This window comes from Entelurus aequoreus, linkage group LG18 (genome assembly GCF_033978785.1).
Source record: "Entelurus aequoreus isolate RoL-2023_Sb linkage group LG18, RoL_Eaeq_v1.1, whole genome shotgun sequence".
NCBI lineage: Eukaryota > Metazoa > Chordata > Actinopteri > Syngnathiformes > Syngnathidae > Entelurus > Entelurus aequoreus.
The window spans coordinates 25,843,329-25,863,640 of NC_084748.1; the positions used below are offsets into that span (position 1 = coordinate 25,843,329).

The following is a 20,312-nucleotide window of genomic DNA, read 5'->3' on the forward strand; positions in this document are numbered from 1 at the left end:
CTTGGCTTTTCAAATTGCACTAGCTCGATGTTAATTTATATTGGAGGTGCCATATACACGCTACTGATTAGCATGAATGATTTTACATGGCAACTTCATCACCTCCAAACTTGGTAATAAAAACTTCAACTAAAATGCACTTTACAATAAAACAGCTGGTGTGTAATAAATACAATACTTACCATAAACACACTTTGTGAAGTGAATTATATTTTTTCTAGTGCTTTTCTCTAGTGACTCAAAGCGCTTTTACATAGTGAAACCCAATATCTAAGTTACATTTAAACCAGTGTGGGTGGCACTGGGAGCAGGTGGGTAAAGTGTCTTGCCCAAGGACACAACAGCAGTGACTAGGATGGTGGAAGCGGGGATCGAACCTGGAACCCTCAAGTTGCGGGTACGACCACTCTACCAACCGAGCTATACCGCCTTTGGAGGACTCAACAAAAGACAAGACTGGCACATTCAACTTAATCAATCAAAACATATTTATATAGCCCTTAATCGCAAGTGTTTTAAAGAGTTTCACAAACTCACAATGACATCCCATGATCAAACCCAAATGACCCCTGCTGTAGAAAAAGAAGAAACCTTGAGAAGGTACGGAAGTGGCAAATACTACTTCCTGACACTCAGAAGTGTAAGACAACTATAACAACTGGAGAGAACAGTTATCATTATCAACGCACTTTTAAATGTTGAATTAAAAAAAACAATGTTTTATTCTTTCAACACATGAACACACACAAAAGTACCATAACGTGGTACCAACATGAATGTGAGGTGTAAATGGTGACCACTCCAGGTGTACCTTGTCTCTCCATTAGTCAGTTGACACCAGTTGGTGACCCCAAGATAAACGGTATAAAATTTGATGAGCATTTATATAAAGTATTTTTAGTCTTACTCAGAATGCGTTCTATTTGATGAGCATCAATTTACAGCGTTTAGTTTACACATACTAAAAAAAACTATTTGTTAATATAAGGTCTCCATGATTATTTCATGTGTGTTTGCAGTATGAGACACAGCTAGCAGAATTTCAAGAGAAGGCCAGTCGCCTCCAGAGGAGACTAACCAAGGTTGAGCAACGTGCTTCTATATCTTCACAGCAGGTACACATTTTCTATTGTAGATATTTATTTAGGACATCTGAGAAAAGCAACCAAAAACAACAATGATTAATAAAGGAAAATAATAGAATAATATATAACAACCTAGTGATTTTTTTGAACATGTTTACAGTTTCACATTCCAACATGTCTGGAAAGGAGTAGGAAGAAGCATAGCTTATTGAATCCTACCCCTTTCCTAACAAATTATGATAAACAAACTATAGTCATGTTGACATAGTGTAATATTCATGCAACATACTGTAGCTGATCAATATGCTTCATGCTGGAGTGGAACAATTCCTTGCATGAACGATTGTAGCCACACAAGGTGCAATACTTGTTCAGCAGCTTATACAATTGATAGACAATCAAAAGTTATAGTTGTGTGTTTTGTTTATTTTAGAAGTGTATATTTTAGTAAAGATGGTAAAAAAGATGGATAACCTGTAGTTGGTACAATCCAACCAACCATACTGGACTTTAGAAATTAGAATTACATATTTGTTGATTGGGTAATTCTTGATTTTTTTCCCCCCACAGCTTTCCATTTTGGCATCTCAGAAGGAGAAAAAAAGTCTTGACAGCGCTAAACAGTAATCAATCATTCGTTCATATATTCCCTCATGTTTAAAACGTTAGCAATAAACATCATGAAAATACAAACGCCAGTTGTTTACATTGGAAATAGCTGCTCTTATGATTGGCCTTTAAAAATATCACTGTCATATTAGAAAAAATGAGCAATGTCATCAATACATTCACATGTACAATAGTGTCTACTAATGTACATATCAGTAGAAACAAGCAGAAAACATGTTTTTTTTTATACCTCAGGGTTTCCACTTCCAAAGATCAGACTCAGGCTGGAGCCAACCTTCTCCCATAATGCTTTGCAGGCGGAAATTTCCAAAATGTTTCAGCAGGTGGCTGAGAACAAGAAAAAAAATATATATATATAAATAACTGTATGTATATGAACATGGCATACCTTTCAGAATGTAAACATTTACCATTTTTTGTGTTCTTTCTTCATTCATATTATGTTTGTATGTGATTCATTTTATTTCTACAATATTTTGCATAAGTCACGGGCCACACTTTGGACACCTGCTTTTACAGTTCTTCATCAGTGTTAAGAAGCGTGTGACGTGTGTAACAATACTCTTTTTTTATCGCATATGAAATTAGACGTTTGTGAAGATACTTTGTACACGTCGTACAGAAACATGCAACCGGACCAATTACAGGCTTCACAGTCCACATAACTGCAGGTCATTCAAGGGTCAAAATATGTGTCGAGTACGAAAAATGCGCACGTGTCGGCTGGTCTGCTAATGATGTTTGTACAAAATCTGCGTACAATAAAAGCACTACGTGTGTATGCGGCATTTGTTTTAAAAAAAAATTTATATTTCATGAAACAAATTACAACTACAAAAACTAACTGACAAAACCACTTAAACATTTCACAAACCAAATTAAAAAAAACCACATTAACAAAAAGTTAAAAAACTTACACTTACAGAAACCGGAAGTTGTCACTTTTAAGAACCGCTTTGTGAATATATTAATCGATCGCCACAACATAAAGATACAAAATAAGACTGAAAAAACCTGCAATGTAGTGAAGGACGACATAAGGACTTATCTCCTTCACAGTTCGACTAACATTTCTCTTGGATTGGCTCTGACCAGGAGAAAGTACCGTATTTTCCGCACTATAAGGCGCACCTAAAAACCTCCAATTTCCTCAAAAGCTGACAGTGCGCCTTATAATCCGGTGCGCCTTATATATGGACCAATATTGAGCCACAACAGGTCTCGCAAGCTTTGGTAACTACACCGACTTCATTTTCCCCCTTCTACGGCTGCTTACCGTAGAAGAAGAAGCGCTGCTGCTTCTACGGGGGAAAATGAAGTTGGCGGCTGCTTACCGAAGAAGAAGAAGCGCTTCCTCTTCTACGGTAAGCAGATGAAGTTGGCGGCTGCTTACCGTAGTTGCGAGAACTTAACTTTATGTAAAGACCCAAAAATGGCTCCTATTAAGAGACACGCTTACGACGCAGAGTTTAAACTCAAGGCGATCAGTCACGCAGTAGAACACGGGAATAGAGCAGCAGCGAGAGAATTTAACATTAACAAATCAACGGTGCGGAAGGGGAGGAAGCAACATGATGATCTGTGCCAAGTAAAGAAGACTAAACAGAGTTTCTCAGGGAACAAAGCGAGATGGCTACAGTTGGAGGACAAACTCGAACAGTGGGTTGTTGAACAGAGAGCAGCAAGTAGAAGTGTCAGTACAATCACTATTTGTTTTGTTGACATTCCCTTTTGCGCAGCTCCATCTAATGGATGCATAACGTAACCCCAGCCTCTACTGTAGCGTCTATTCTATACGCCTTATAATGCGGTGCGCCTTATATATGAAAGTTTTAAAATAGGCCATTCATTGAAGGTGCGCCTTATAATCCGGTGCGCCTTATAGTGCGGAAAATACGGTAGATGTTTAAAGTGACTGATTTAGAAAGGATAATGCTCACCCCAAAGTGCCAAAAGGAAGCAAAAAAGAAACACAACGAGAGCACAGTCTGCATACAGTATTTTTTTATGTGCATGGACTTTGGCACTGTTTTGACACCATAGATTTGGCTGTCCAGGAATATCAGTTATTTTGTTTCATTTGTGTCGTGGAGTTCGCATGTTCTCCCCGTGACTGCGTGGGTTCCCTCCGGGTACTCCGGCTTCCTCCCACCTCCAAAAACATGCACCTGGGGATAGTTGATTGGCAACACTAAATTGGCCCTAGTGTGTGAATGTGAGTGTGAATGTTGTCTGTCTATCTGTGTTGGCCCTGTGATGAGGTGGCGACTTGTCCAGGGTGTACCCCGCCTTCCGCCCGATTGTAGCTGAGATAGGCTCCAGCGCCCCCCACGACCCCGAAGGGATTAAGCGGTAGATAATGGATGGATGGATGGATGTGTCGTTATTTCTTCAAACGAAAATGTTTTGTTTTTGTTAACGCCTTGATGTATACTTACAAATTTGGCTGTTGGCCCTCAACTATCTCCTCTTTTGGGATGGGGTAGAGTGCTTCATACGTGCGCTTCTCCCCTGAGCCATGAATGGCGTAAGAATTCATCTTGTTCACATTCGGAGGAAAGTACATCCATGGGAGCAAAGCCTCTCCCATCCATCTGTCTGCTGTTATTGTAGCATTGAAAACCATGGGCAGTTGTTGCTGTAAGGGGAAACAAAGAGTATATTAAAACATAACACTGTACATAACAATGTCTTTCTAATAGGGTTGTCACAATACCAGAATTTGAGTAGGTGATACCGATGAATTGTCAAGATTCTCAAAACGTACTTATTTTTTGTAAGCTGTTGTAGTTTACACTCCCTGGGCTTGTGGTGGCGGATCTCCGCTCTGACTCACGCAGCAAACACTTTCGTGACCACTTGTATTTGAATACCAGTTAAATACATGATGCAAGATTCATCTCTCTTTCACTTTAAATGTGCACCTTTAGTTGCCATATACACTGTATAGCAACAAAGTGGCTGAAGTGCGTCACAGATAATTTTTCCTACGCCTTATTTTTTGGCAAATTAGGTGCCTATGAGGTGTGCCGTAAAGCAGAGTTACGCCATACCTTTAGTTACTTCCATTATCATTTGTTTATGAGCGACGGCTCATGTGACAGGCTTTCATGAATAAGTAAATAATGTATATGGAAACACCACATTTTTTTTGAAGGGCAACTGCACTTTTTTTACATTTTGCCTATGTCACAATACTTTTAAAAGATAAGAACATGTATGTTTTTTTTGTAATAATCGGCTTGTTCTGGTTGGCCAGCAATGCTGCCAATTAGAGCAATCTATACTGCCTCTAAATCTCTCTAAAAATGCATCCAAAAACCACCAACAATACTTGATTTACGTTTCATAACCTGCATAATAACCAAGCAGAGGCAACTTCTTTTTTAGCGTAACACATCGCCATGCGACGGCAAGATTCAGCATCAGCGGCTGAATCACTTTTGAGTTTATATTGCCCAACACAATGCGATAGGACCACATATGTTCTGAATGAAACACATGAACAATCATATTTACAATATCTGCAAAGTATCAGCCCACAATTCATGTTTTGTTTGTACACAGCTCGTTTAAAGGCCTACTGAAATGAATTGTTTTTATTTAAACGGGGATAGCAGATCCATTCTATGTGTCATACTTGATCATTTTGCGATATTGCCATATTTTTGCTGAAAGGATTTAGTATAGAACAGGGGTCACCAACGCGGTGCCCGCGGGCACCAGGTCGCCCGTAAGGACCAGATGAGTCGCCCGCGGGCCTGTTCTAAAAAAAAAAAAAAAAAAATATTGCACACTCATCCACACCCACTCACACAAAAGGGGTTATTTCTTTCTGCTACCAATATTCTGGTTCCCACAACATAAACAACACATCTGCAAGGGACACAGTCCCTGAAGCACACATGATTGTATAGGCTGCTGGTCCACTAACATTTGCATTAATTACTATTTTTTATGTAATTATTTTCATATTGTTTTACTTTCTTTTTTATCCAAGAAAATGTTTTTTATTTATTTATCTTATTTTATTTTATTTTTTAAAAAAGGGCCTTATCTTCAACAGACCAGGTTGTTAATGAAATTAGATTTGTTTAAAGGGTTTTTTAAACCAGGCCCAGTCCAGATAATGTCCAAGTCGGACTCAGCAACACACACCTTCATTCATGTACACAGAAAAAAATTAGGGAACACAACAGATTGCATATAATTTATAAACAAAATTACATTTTCAAAATAAGCATTTATGTACAGTCCAGATTATGTCCAGGTCACTCAAATTAGGGAACACAACAACAGATATCATATAATCTATAAACATAATTATACTTTCAAAATAAGCCTTTGTGGACTTCTCATCTTTTTTTTAATGTTTTTTGGCATCATTATCGTTTTCAACCATGTAACTTTCTAAAGTTAGAAAATACTGAATAAATGTTTTAAAGAAAGTAATACTAAGTGAATATCTGTTTTTGGCCTTAAAAATAAACATTTTACCGAGTACTATAATTAAATTGACTAAATCATGATTGTCAATGAACTCTCCTAAAATAACAGAAACCACATTAAGCTTCATAAACAAACCAATCCTTAAACACATTTTTTCAACTTCCACCCAAAACAAAGACAATATGACAATACCAAAACAAATGCAGGGTGGATTCAGGCTCCTGACAACAAAATCGGCAATCATCTGACTCTGTCATATTCCATAATTTTAACATTTTCCCTGTGGGTAAGAAGTTATAAATAATTTTAATTTGAAAATAACGATTTTGCACATCGATAGTGGTTTTATAGATTAGTTTGAATATGGCATCCCATGGCAACGGGCAGTCAAAAAAGTCCTCCCATTTTCCATTTGTGTTGTATGAGGCAGCCTTCAAAGATTTCTTTATTAAATAAAAATTATATATTTTTCTATTTATTTTAGTTCCTTTTTGCCAACTAGAATTTCTTATTAGAGGTTTACAAACTAATAATTTAGTAGTTTCATAATTAATTATTTGTTTCCATCTTTTCCCAATTACTCCAGTTAGTTGATAAAATGAAAAGCTTGAGCAAGCATCACCATACATAGTTCTAAATTCATCATACTTCATAATTTTACCATTCTCATTGATAATGTCATTGACATCTATTACAATATTAGAGTTCATCCATATTAACTGCTGCAAAATATCGTCTCTTTTTTCTGGCACATAAAATTGAAAACACCACTATGAGTGGATTGTTTCCTTTATGAACCCCACCATGTTTCCCAGCAGACTCTCTGGGAGGGGATCACTTGTAAAAAAGGATACAATTTCTTTTGATACATGATACAGTACATGGGACGGCGTGGCGAAGTTGGTAGAGTGGCTGTGCCAGCAATCGGAGTGTTGCTGGTTACTGGGGTTCAATTCCCGCCTTCTACCTTCCTAGTCACGTCCGTTGTGTCCTTGGGCAAGACACTTCACCCTTTGCCTCTGATGGCTGCTGGTTAGCGCCTTGCATGGCAGCTCCCGCCATCAGTGTGTGAATGGGTAAATGTGGAAATACTGTCAAAGCGCTTTGAGTACCTTGAAGGTAGAAAAGCGCTATACAAGTATAACCTATTTATTTACATGTTTTTTGTCCAACAGGACATTTGTGTACCACTCAATGTTTAAATACATCTTTGGAACAATTGATGCTTTTAAAGACAGACACATAGCTTCAAGGTTGAGAAGTTTCAGGCCCCCATATTCATACTCTTTGTACAAAACCTTTCTTTTAATCTTTTCTGGTTTGCCGTTCCAGACAAAATCGAAGACCCTCCGCTCATAAATCTTAAAAAAGTTTTGTGATGGAGCTGGTAATGACAAAAACAAATAAATAAATTGAGGAATAATTAACGAGTTGGCAATAGACATTTTACCATACAAGGTTAGGGATTTCCCTTTCCATAATTGCATAATTTTGTCCAGCTTTCTTAGTCGATTATCATAATTTACTGAGCCTAGATCTTCCAGATTTTCTGGGACAACAACAATAAGTATGTTAACTGGTCCATCTGTCCACAAAACAGGCACTTTGCATTCCATTCGAAAGGACGTTCCCTTTAGATTTCCGATCCTTAACATTTTACATGTATCATAATTAAGCTTAAGGCCAGATTGCTGTGAAAATATGTCCAAAAGATTAAGAAGGTTTCGCAAACAATGAGGAAAAATCTTATCTTTGTGAATCAGCCTTTTCTGACATGAACTTAATCAAGAACAAACACAGAACACGCCTCACTGATGCACATCTGCAAGACTCACTCAGAGTTGCAGTGTCAAGTTACACACCAGAGTACAACACACTAGTTAACAGCATGCAATGCCAGGCTTCCCACTAACTGACAAAGAAACATAACAGATTTGGTGTCCAGTTCACAGTGTGACATGATTTAAAAATTTGAGAGTTTACTTTTGTATTTTACATGAGTTATTATTTGTACAAACATGGTGCAAAGTAATTCATGATTTGTTAAAAAATGTTAGTGGCTAGCTAGTTAAAATGGGATATTGTGATTTCACAAGACTGTCTTAGAAGTGATCATTTGAAAATGTTCAATTTGAAAAATGTGCACTTAGAGAAAATATAAAAATAAAGTGTTGCATATTGATATTTATCTGTTTCTATATATATTTATTGTGAGAAATCATTAAGATGATCAGTGTTTCCACAAAGATAAATATCATTAATTATTAATAATAACAGAGTTAAAGGTAAATTGAGCAAATTGGCTACTTCTGGCAATTTATTTAAGTCTGTATCTAACTGGTAGCCCTTCGCATTAATCAGTACCCAAGAAGTAGCCCTTGGTTTCAAAAAGGTTGGTGACCCCTGGTATAGAACAACGTCGATAAAGTTCGCAACTTTTGGTCTCTGATAAAAAAAAAACTTGCCCCTACCGGAAGTCGCGTGACGTTGTCAGTTGTTCACTCCCTCTTATTTTCCTATTGTTTTCAACGCAGCTAGAGCTATTCGGACCGTGAAAGTGACGATTACCCCATTAATTTGAGCGAGGGTGAAAGATTCGTGGACGAGGAACGTTAAGAGTGACGGACTAGAATGCAGTGAAATACATATTTTTTTTCGCTCTGACCGTAACTTAGGTACAAGCTGGCTCATTGGATTCCACACTCTCTCCTTTTTCTATTGTGGATCACGGATTTGTATATTAAACCACCTCGGATACTATATCCTCTTGAAAATGAGCATCGAGAACGCAAAATGGACATTACAGCGCCTTTTATCTCCACGACAATACATCGACGAAGCTCTTTAGCATCTTTAGCATGAGCTAACGTGATAGCATCTGTCTCAAATGCAGATAGAAACAAAATAAATAAATCCCTGACTGGAAGGATAGACAGAAGATCGACAATACTATTAAACCATGTACATGTAACTACACGGTTAATAGATCTCAGCCTGGCAAAGCTTAACAATACTGTTGCTAACGACGCTAAGGCTAACTTAGCAACCGGAGCTCACAGAGCTATGATAAAAACATTAGCGCTCCACCTACGCCAGCCAGCCCTCATCTGCTTTGCTCAGCAACACCCGTGCTCACCCCTGCGTTCCAGCGATTGACGGCGCGACGAAGGACTTCACCAGATCATCCGTGCGGTGGGTCTGCTAGCATTGGCTAGGCGTCTGCTAGCATCGGCTAGGCATCTGCTATCCGAGTAAGTGGTCCTTGTGTTGCTACAGCCACCTACAACGTTCTTCTTTGCAGCCTCCATTGTTCATTAAACAAATTGCAAAAGATTCACCAACACAGATGTCCAGAATACTGTGGAATTATGAAATGAAAACAGAGCTTTTTTGTATTGTATTCAATGGAGAAGGCATACCTCTGTTCCTCGGGCTACGTCACGCGCATACGTCATCCTTCGAAGGCTTTTTCAACCGGAAGTGTGGCGGGAAATTTAAAATTGCACTTTATAAGTTAACCCGGCCGTATTGGCATGTGTTGCAATGTTAAGATTTCATCATTGATATATAAACTATCAGACTGCGTGGTCGGTAGTAGTGGGTTTCAGTAGGCCTTTAACAGTGTATGTAGTTGTACCAACAAGCATGATGTGCTGCATGTATCATGATCGTTGGACATTTGCCCGTTTGGTCCAGCTGGCCGGGGATGTTTCCAGTTGATTTTGGGTATAAACTCTATTTTTTGTCGGCATAGCTTGGCTCTAAGCTCCACATTTACACCATCAAGTGACTCTTGTGGCGTCTGTCTGCTCCAACATTTCAACCTCTCTTTGTGCTTGCTGAGTTTCTATAACCAGCATCCTTAGTATATTCAGGTTAAAAAAGATAAGGTTGTGAGTCCTCATTTGTCCAAAAATAATCATCTTCGTCATCTATCGAGATCTATCATCATCTATCTGAGAAAAACTGAGTAAAAGTAAAGAAACCGAACTGAAACTAAGAAGAAAACCAAGTAAATCAAGAAAATGAGTGCGAAACACAAGCAACTCGAGGAAGACGTGGAGGATATCAGAAAATCTCTTAACTCCCTGTCGGAGGATGTAAAGACTGTGGCCAAACAGCAAGACACACTCATGGAGTTGTTGACCGAAATCAAAATGCTGAAAAACATCAAGGAGAAAGACAAGAAAATTGTCGACCTACTAACAAGAATTGACGAATTTGAACTACACCAGAATGGACGATTTGATTATAAGCGGACTGGAAACCAAACATCGAACACATGCAAGAGTGGCTGGGCCTCGCGGAAGGGACGCTGGCAAGGACGCTGGCAAGGACGCCGAAGCCCCGGTAGACGAACTTGAGACACTTGAACGGCAAGTAATTAACTTCATCACAAGTAAGAACATGACTCTTCAAAGTGGCAGCATTTCGGCGTGCCATACTCTCCCCAGGAAGGACAGCAGAACCATCCCAGCCATTGTGATCTGGTTTGTGAATCGAAAACATAAAACGGAGTTACTACGGCAGGGAAGGAAGCTGAAGGGAACTGGGGTTTACATCAATTAACATCTTACAAAGAAGAACGCCAACATTGCAAGACAAACACGCATCCTCAGAAAAGAAAACAAGATACAAGCAACATGGACACGGAACTGCAAAATCATGATTTGGCTAAATGGAACATCTGAAGAAGCCAAAGTTGTCACGATTCGAGAGCTCCACGACTTGGATCAATATAGATGAGAACTGTTAGGCTTATAACTGACATGGCTCATTCTTGGCTGGAGACGGGGAAGGCTACGTGGCGAGAAGGTGAGACAACTGAGAATCAATCGTTTTCAAGAGCTGAATACACGGACTATAAATTATATGATTTTGAATATGATGTTGACCTAGCAAACCATCTGTTCAACTCAATCAATGCTACTTGTGACTACTATACCGAGGAACAATTTAATGATAATGTTAGTTTAGATAATACATTTTCTTTAATACATTTCAACTGTAGAAGCTTATATGCAAATTTCTCAAAGATTGACAAATATTTGAAGACTCTAAATGGCAAATTCAAAATAATAGCACTTTCTGAAACATGGATCGATAAAGACAGAGGTATCGATTTCTCCATTGACGGGTATGAGTTGTATCACAGTAGTAGAAGGAAGAAGGGAGGAGGTGTGGCCCTGTTTGTTGACTGTGACTTGAAATGCAGACCTGTTGAATGTATGACAGTGGTAATCAATGATTTATTTTAATGTGTAACTGTGGAGGTAGACATAGAAAAGAAGATAAATGTTATTGTTACGTGTTTATATAGGACACCTGGGTCTAAGGTAGAAGCATTTAATGATAGTCTGGAAGAATTATTGTGTAAGGTAGAGGAAAAGAAAACATTCGTCATGTGTGGAGACTATAACAGACCTGCTAAGCTCACCCAGAATTAAATCAACAAGAGACTTCTTGGATGTGGTATGTAGTAGAGGGCTTTATCCATTGATCACCAAACCCAGCAGAATAACGACAAATTGTGCAACGTTAATCGATCACATCTTCATAAATGTCATAAAAAATAATACAAAAAGTGGACTAGTAATTAATGATATAAGTGAACACTTACCCGTGTTTCTTACTTATGACTGTCAAATGTATAGTGAGAAGGAGGAGAAAACCCATAGGTATGTAAGGAAAAGGACGGAAGAGGCAATAAATAAGTTTCGGAAGGACTTATTTGAAGCAGACTGGAATGAGGTCTATGTGGGAGAGGCAAATGCTGCATATGAGGCTTTTCTTAATATATAGTTATTATTGTATGAAAAGCATTGTCCAAATGTATGGAAACAAAGAGACAGCTACAATAAAAAGCCTTGGATTATAAAGGGACTACAGAATGCTTGTAAAAAGAAAAACAAACTTTATAGAGACTTCAAAAAAGTAAGAACAACGGATGCTGAAACGAAATACAAGATTTACAAAAACAAATTGATAACAATAATGAGACAAGCTAAAAAATAATATTATAATAATTTACTAGGAAAAAATTAAAACAATATCAAAGGAACTTGGAATATTTTGAACAAGGTAATAGGAAACACATTGGGGCCTACAAACCCACCAAGCCATTTTATCAATGAGGAAAATAAGATGATAAAAAACATGAATTTTTGTGAATGTTGGACCCAAATTGGCAGAGAGTATTGGAGAACATAAATATATACAGAGTGGATGGAGAGGGGGAAGCAAAGTGCTACAGTCCATGCTTCTAGGAGATGTTAGTGAAAATGAAATTGTATCGATGGTAACAAAACTAAAAAATAAGACATCAACAGACAGTGATGGTATAAACATGATACTTGTGAAAAAGACTATTGACTGTATCATCAAACCTCTTATGTTTTTAATCTTTCTTTTCAAACAGGGACCTTTCCATATAGAATGAAGGTAGCAAATGAAATTCCACTCCTTAAAACGGTAGATAAACATAGATTTACTAATTACAGACCAGTGTCACTGCTGTCACAATTTTCTAAAATAATTTAAAAAATATTTGTAGAAAAATTACACAGTTTTATTGAAAAGAACACGTTGTTGAATGAGAGCCAGTGTGGATTCCGGACCAAAAGATCCACTGCTTCAGCTGTAATGAATATAATGGAGGATATAGCAACAGCAACTGATAATAAGAAATACACTATAGGGGTGTTTATCGATCTTAAAAAAGCATTTATCACTATAGATCATTCTATATTATTGTCGAAGTTGCATTCATTTGGTGTGAGAGGAGTAGTTTTAGACTGGCTAAGAAGTTATTTAGATAATAGACAAGAGTTTGTGGATTTTGTGGGTAATACATCTGAACAAATGAGGATTGAATGCGGAATTCCACAAGGTTCGGTTTTGGGACCAAAATTGTTTATTTTATATATTAATGATATATGTGAGGTATCAAAGTTATTGAAATTTATATTATTTGCGGACGACACCAACTTTTATAGTTCGGGACATGACTTAAAAGCGTTATCAAACATTATTGAACAGGAAATTATTAAACTTAAGAGATGGTTTGATGTCAATAAATTATCATTAAATGTAAAAAAAAACAAAGTTTATGATTTCTTGTAAGAGGAAAGGGAGGAAACGATCAAACTGTCAATAGATGGAATTGATATTGAAAGGGTTTCTGAACTTAGATTTTTAGGATGGATGACGGTCTGACATGGAACTCTCATATTGCACATGTACGGAAAAAGATGTCTAAAAGTATTTTTATATTAAATAGGTAAAATATGTGTTAGATTATAGGGCAAGGCGTATATTGTATTGTGCACTTATATTGCCATATATCAGCTACTGTGTGGAAGTGTGGGGGAACACATATAAGAGTAACATAAAGGCATTGTATCAACTACAGAAAAGAGCTATAAGGATTATTCATGAAGCAGATTATCTAGAACACACTAACATACTATTTATTAATTCAGCTGAGATAGGCTCCAGCACCCCCCCCGCGACCCCAAAAGGAACAAGCGGTAGAAAATGGATGGATGGATGGGTTTATTGAAACTACAGGAGCTAGTAAAGTTACAGACATTATGTGTTATGTTTAAGGCTAAAAGTAAAAATATTACCAGCAAATTTACAAAAAATGTTTGTCATCACTTCTGAGAACGAAGAGCATAGAAGAAAAAGTAATTTCAAACATCAGTATTTAAGGACAACTTTAAAACAAATGTATATCAGTGGTGGGGGTTAAACTATGGAATTCTCTTTACAATGAGATAAAAGATTGTAGAAATATATTCCAATTGAAAAATATATATAAAGACAGAACAATAAGATCATATGGACAACCGTAAGTGTTTACATTTTGCTTTATATTTATTATTTTACTTATTTTTTGTCTGGTTTCGTATTTGATTTGTATCATCCCGTGAGGTTTATATTACTTTTTTTGTTCGGTTTGTACTTTATGAAGTTTTGCACTTGTTTTTTTGTGTGTTTTTGGTTTGTTTTCATTATATTTGGATGTATTTGTTTGGTTTGTATGCCTGTGAATCTGGGCTATCCATTAAGTAAGACTACTTACTGTATTATGTTGAAGGGGGCAGGAAATATAAGATTTTCTTCATCATGTTCCTTCTCAAGCATAGGTGTGTAAATATGTGTTTAGTTGATAAAGTTTAATTGTCTATTGATCAAAAATGCACATCAATGAAGGAGATAAATAAAAAAATTAAAAATTAATGAATATTACCAAGTCTGCCATGATTAGAAAACACACACGTTTGTTGCCGGAAGTGGAACACACGCTGAAGTAAATACGCCGAGGAAATAATTTCCAGTAATGCCTAAAATGATCAAATATGGTAAATATTGTTCATATTACATATTGTAATGTATGAATTTGTCTGTTACTATACTACTATAAAAAAATAAAAAATAAAATAAAAGTTAATTTCCCCTTTGGGGATTAATAAAGTACTTCTGATTGTGATATATATATATATATATATATATATATATATATATATATATATATATATATATGCAGTGTGTATCTAAAATGTTGATGGAGGGTTTTAAAGTTGTTTTAGAGGGCTTTGAAGGCAACATAGGGGACTCCCATTCGCGGTATATTGCGAGAGGTTTTTTTTTTTTATCTTTACAATAAAAAAAAAAAAGACATGCAAAAGTGCAGATCCCCTTTAAGACATCAGGCGTTCTTCAGAATTTACACGGCTCTCCGAGGAAAACGTTCTGTGCGGTATTGACGACACTGAAAAAACAGGTATCAATGTATTATTTGCATGTTAATATCGAAATGTTCTGCTACCCAAGAATGTACAACAATTCTTCTCAACAAAAGAGAAGAAATATAACCTTAGATAATGTTTTGATTTTAAATAGCTGTAGGCATTTAAGACCTTTAGCATATCAGTATGTGGAATTGAATTATGGAAGGACAAATTTAAACAACATACGAATTAAAAAACTGTTCAAACTTAGTGTTAACAAAGTACAAAGAAGAAGAACCATAGTAAACATTCTGAATTTATTGATAATCGTATTTATCTTACCATATAAAATACAACTTATCTCACTAATTATTATTTATTTTGTTATGTTATTAATTATGGAGTATATTGTGAAAAATTGAGAACAGTAAGTGAACAAAAGTGTTAGCAACTGCTAGGTAAAGGAAAAGAGGTAGGATTAAATAAACTCAAGATTCTTCCTAATCCTTTTCAAACATGTTGAAAAGAGAAACTGGAACTTGTGATGTATCATGTTGTAATTGTACGCATGTTCGAAATATACTCAAACTCAAATAATGATAGTTTTGACAACCCTATTATTTAAACCCTTTAATTACTTCTACCTGGAAGGCCTGGCCGGCTCCTGACAAGAGTAATATTAAGTGTTGACCGTGTCTGAAATTAAATCACAGACAGAAGTCTTATTATCTTTCATCAATTGTTATCCTCAGCTGTGTGAGTACACTGCATTTAAACACAATTTAACATTGTACCTACGGACAAACCTCCACCTCTAGGTAGTTTTCTGTTGTGCTGTCAAGAAAGAAGGACTCCACAACTGAGTAGACAAAGAAACCATTTTACATGATGACATTTCTAAATACATTTAACACGCCTCTATACGACCCACCTTCGTAATCCCAGAGCCCAGGGAAGGGCTGGCCGGATGGTCCTGATGGAGCTTCTGGGTCATTAAAAAAGGGAGCAAACACCTTCATGTTCACCCCATTAACACCAGGAGAGAAGAGCATCCTGATGGGCTCATGATTGACAGGATTGCTATCCCAAGTGTGCTGGATCTCAAACTCAATCTGCATATTGGTACTGGAAGGATAATGTGGACACAGTTAAAACATAAACATTACAGATAATAAAAGACAGCATCATGCAGATAATGTCAAAAGGTGGAGTCCATGAAATAACTTCATGTTGTCCAAACGACTCTAGCAGATATAACGAGGAAGTCTTGTTGTTGCTCTATTCTTAAGTTATTTACGTTATGCCTGATAACATTTGGTTCATGTCCAACGCAATTTTGTTCATCAAAGAATACTTATGACCGTTAAGTGATTATGTAAGAAGCAACAGAGATTGATTGATGGATTGATTGAGTTTAGTTGATTTCGAACATGAACACACTTACAGTGTAATACATCACACATAATTTTATATAATATTCCTTTACATCATGTCTGAAAAGAAGTAGGAAGAAGCAAAGTTTATTTAATCCTACCCCTTTCCCACTTCAGAGCGTTTACAAATACATATGTTCATATACTGTCTTCTTTTTCAGTGAATGATTAATACAGTTGTTCTTGCAATATATAATTCAGTTAGTCATGATAAACATACTGAGATGAAGAATATCCCGTTTTCAATAAGGTTGAAGGTATTTCTCATCATTCTTCTTTCTTGTACTTTGTAAGCACTTTTAATTGGAACAACCTCTTAAACTGGATCATATCACTACATTGTTTAACGTCTTTGCTTAAAGCATTCCATAGTTTAATTCCACATACTGATATACTAAAGGTCTTAAATGTTGTACATGCATACACATGTTTTAAGTTAGTTTTCCCTCTAAGGTTATAATTCTCCTCTTTAGTTGAGAAGAATTGTTGTACATTCTTGGGTAGCACTCGAGAGATCTGATTTTCCAAAAACCAAACACAATCAGATTAAGGTGTTTACATGAGTTGTTGAATGCTTATTTTGAGTCGCATTATTTGAGAAATTAAGACTAATTTAGTTCATGGAAACGTAGTCAGAAACGTACTTATTTGGCATTTTCACAATGTCAGACCCGATACATATGTGAATTTGTAAAAAATAAAAACATATTTAATCTTACCAGCCAAAATATAATCTGTTCGCAGTCGCACAGCTGCTTCTATCTGTATTATATTTCAAACCACAACATACAGTAAAGTACTTCCTACTCTGCGTTGCCAGGTAGGAATAAAACATTATCGTATGTACCACAAACCTACATGTATCGTATTTTGAGGAAAAATCCTCGTACATACCAGATTTGACGTCACTTAGAACATTTTTTTTTAAAGTAAAACATTACCACTAACCGTGTTTATTGTAGCTTATAACGCAGTTGTACCTTTATACATGGATGGATAAAACACACATTGTATGTCTGGCACCGCTGATCGGACAAGACCGGGATACAGTTGTACAATTCAACCAAACAGTGTTAAATATTAAAAAAAATATACATATAATAATGCCAACCCGAATTCAACGTGTTCGTGGAATTAAAAACGGCTTTTATTATCCAACAAACCACTAATGTCATTCGTTCTTGTTGACAGCGGAACCAAAGTAAGTAGTAACTTGTCCCTAACGGACGCATTAAACAATGCACCGCTTTGCTGCCATTGGCTGCTGTTTGTTTTCATCCAAACGGGCGGCGCAACACTATTAAAGTAACTCGCTCTGTTGGGTTGGTAGCTCATTCAAACACATTACCAAGAGAAACGTTTTATATATAAATGCTACATCAGCCATATGAACGACAGCGAATTAAATGTACTTGCTACATCAACTGTGTTTAGAGCAGCAGGTATCTGCTAGCTGACTTGTTTAATTCCGACCTAAGAAACATAAGTGTGGTGATATAACCTGTTTTATTGATTTGGTTTTGTTTGTTAACCAGTACTGCGTTGTTGAACATTTGCTTCGGTCTAAGCTGAACCTGCAACATGGAAGCAGATGTCGAGTTTTTGCGTGATCAAGGTAAGTTAAATAGAATGCTTAAATTATAATTAATAATAGGTCACCATTACCATTCATCTTCTATATACGCCCTCTAGATCACTAAGATCTTCTGAGACCAATCTGTTAGCGGTTCCAAGAGTAAACTCAAATCAAGGGAGATCATCATTCAGTCACTATGCAACACATAGCTGGAATAAACTTCCTGAAGATGTCAGACTCTCCCCAACTCTCACTACTTTTAAAACTAGACTGAAGACTTTTATGTTCACCTTAGCTTTCAGCTAAATCTTTTAATCTTTTAACTTTAAACGTCTGCACTGTTTTTATTTTTATTGTCTGCATTTTAATTTTGCTTTTATTTTCTTTCATTTCACTTTGTTGTCTGTGAAGCACTTTGAGTCTGCCTTGTGTATGAAAAGCGCTATACAAATAAAGTTGCCTTGCCTTGCCTTGCCTTCTAAATCAAACCACGCATGCTTCTAATAATTCTTTACCCATCTAATTGAATGCGTATCACCACTTAATGAGTGAGCTATGTACGTTGTAACTAATTAGTGACTGCCAAAGCGTCAAAGCTTTCTTGTCCAGAAGGTTAACAAAAAAAACTTAATGCTTCTTTTTTTCCAGTCCACAGGCTTAACTCTGCTCTGAGCCAGTATCAGCCTGGGGAACATGCTCAAATCAAACCAACTGAGGTACAAAGAACCTCAGAACAAACACACCTCTACACCCACGTTATATTTGTTAATGGTAATAGTTTCAATTCCATTTAAAGTTTTAAGTCAGAGGTTTGCTTGCAATGTGTATTTCTCAGATAATAAACTTGTATGATGACTGAAATATGCTGATAGCAGCCTAACCTAACCTCCCAACACCCTCCACATCCCACCCCCCGGATTGTAAATAATTCAAAGTATATACTCCGATGATTAACTTGCATTATGCTGATAGTATATATTTGTACCAGGAATTGATTAACGTGGACCCCGACTTAAACAAGTTGAAAAACGTATTCGGGTGTTACCATTTAGTGCCAGTGGTCAGTTGTACGGAATGTGTACTGTACTGTGCAATCTACTGATAAAAACTTTAATCAATCAATCAAAAACTTATCATCACAGTCATGAATGTTGAGGTGGTATTTGCCAAGGTGCATGTATGCAGAGATGGGTAGGGTAAAATAAAAATAATGGGGGGGGACACGTCGAGCGACATAGAATGAGGGCATTTAGTTTGACACCTGTGAAACAAAATACCAAAGGCCTGATTTACTAAGATCCAAATACCTAAACAGCATGTGCAGTTTATAAAATAGCATGTGTTATTAATGACCGTGTTGCATGTGATCTACTATCACTGCGTGTACAATTCAAAAGTGGTGCAAACCGCCTTATTTAAATGAGGATTTTTCGTGCATCACCAGGGAGACACATTCATTTATTGCACATATACAGTACAGTATATACCTACTCAGTGGCCTCCATACCTGCTCAGTGGCCTTGTGGTTATGGTGTCTGCCCTGAAACTGGAAGGTTGTGAGTTCAAACCCCGGCCGACTCATAGCAAAGACTATAAAAATGGTTGCCTCCCTGCTTGCCACTCACCATCAAGGTTTGGAATTGGGGGTTGAATCACCAAAATGATTCCCAAGCGCGGCCACCGCTGCTGCTCACTGCTCCCCTCACCTCCCAGGGGGTAAACATGGGGATGAGTCAAATGCAGAGGATAATTTCACCACACCTAGTGTGTGTGTGACTATTGTTGGGACTTTAACATCCATGTTATGCTCCTAGCTGTGGTATTTTGCTATGTTTTCAAACAAGCAGAAGACATGTACCACTTTAGAAGCAGACGTGCAGTGCATCTACATTCACACCACTTGTTTTTACCACTGAAGGTGCATGGGAGGGAGGCTGCACTGCTGTGCTGAAGATACCAAAAATGCTTAATTCAAGAAGTTTTTATCTTATAGGATATATGTTAGTAAAATATGTTATATGTGAAAAAATGAACGTCATTGAACATTAAATGACACCAAAACGCATGAAATTAATTCATTTTAATTAGCCCCTAACTAAGCAGTTATGAAATTATAAAAGGATGTTGCTGAATGAACCATGTGTCTAATATTTGTTTTTTCTGATCGGCCATATATGTTAAAACGTACAAGTAAGACGGAGGAATCTCTGTCCGTTGTGTGTCTTTGCAGTGCCTGGACTCTTCTCTCACAGCCGTGTGTGGAACTGTGTCAGTTTGCACGTCCTTTTCAAACATGCTAAATAAAACGCAAAATACTGCCCCCAAAACGGGGATGAGTGTTGATACATCACATTGCCTGTGCTGATAATGTATTTGCATTTTCTCCTCACTGTATTGTGGGTGT

The 20,312-nt window shown here is 36.9% G+C and overlaps 3 protein-coding genes across 9 annotated transcripts in view; 2 read left to right on the plus strand and 1 right to left on the minus strand.

Moving 5' to 3' along the window:
- Positions 1-1,712, plus strand: part of LOC133633413 (sodium channel and clathrin linker 1-like) — a 59,876-nt gene extending 58,164 nt beyond the window's left edge. Inside the window, exons 17-18 of the mRNA XM_062025939.1 lie at positions 1,020-1,115; positions 1,656-1,712. Of these exons, the coding sequence (XP_061881923.1) occupies positions 1,020-1,115; positions 1,656-1,712 (153 nt within the window). The remainder of the gene's footprint in view (positions 1-1,019; positions 1,116-1,655) is intronic.
- On the minus strand, positions 592-17,522 carry lg18h4orf33 (linkage group 18 C4orf33 homolog). Of its 4 annotated transcripts, none has more exons than XM_062026809.1 (6): positions 17,444-17,522; positions 15,831-16,024; positions 15,698-15,758; positions 15,544-15,595; positions 4,154-4,353; positions 592-2,042 (listed from the first exon to the last, which is right to left on the minus strand). In XM_062026809.1, exons 2-6 carry the CDS (start codon positions 16,015-16,017, stop codon positions 1,946-1,948), a joined length of 597 nt encoding a protein of 198 aa, XP_061882793.1. In that variant the 5' UTR covers positions 16,018-16,024; positions 17,444-17,522; the 3' UTR covers positions 592-1,945. The 4 variants fall into 4 exon arrangements, with proteins under 4 accessions (XP_061882793.1, XP_061882792.1, XP_061882791.1 ...); XM_062026808.1 differs by lacking the exon at positions 17,444-17,522 and adding an exon at positions 17,313-17,433; XM_062026807.1 differs by lacking the exon at positions 17,444-17,522 and adding an exon at positions 17,281-17,388.
- Positions 17,385-20,312, plus strand: part of sclt1 (sodium channel and clathrin linker 1) — a 37,282-nt gene continuing 34,354 nt past the window's right edge. Inside the window, exons 1-3 of one of the 4 annotated variants that reach the window (XM_062026803.1) lie at positions 17,385-17,533; positions 17,868-17,947; positions 18,557-18,624. In XM_062026803.1, coding sequence (XP_061882787.1) covers positions 17,914-17,947; positions 18,557-18,624 — 102 coding nt within the window. In that variant the 5' untranslated portion in view covers positions 17,385-17,533; positions 17,868-17,913. Of the gene's footprint in view, positions 17,534-17,578; positions 17,775-17,867; positions 17,948-18,556; positions 18,625-20,312 lie in introns of those variants that run through there. The other 3 variants (XM_062026804.1, XM_062026805.1, XM_062026802.1) reach the window with 3 other exon arrangements.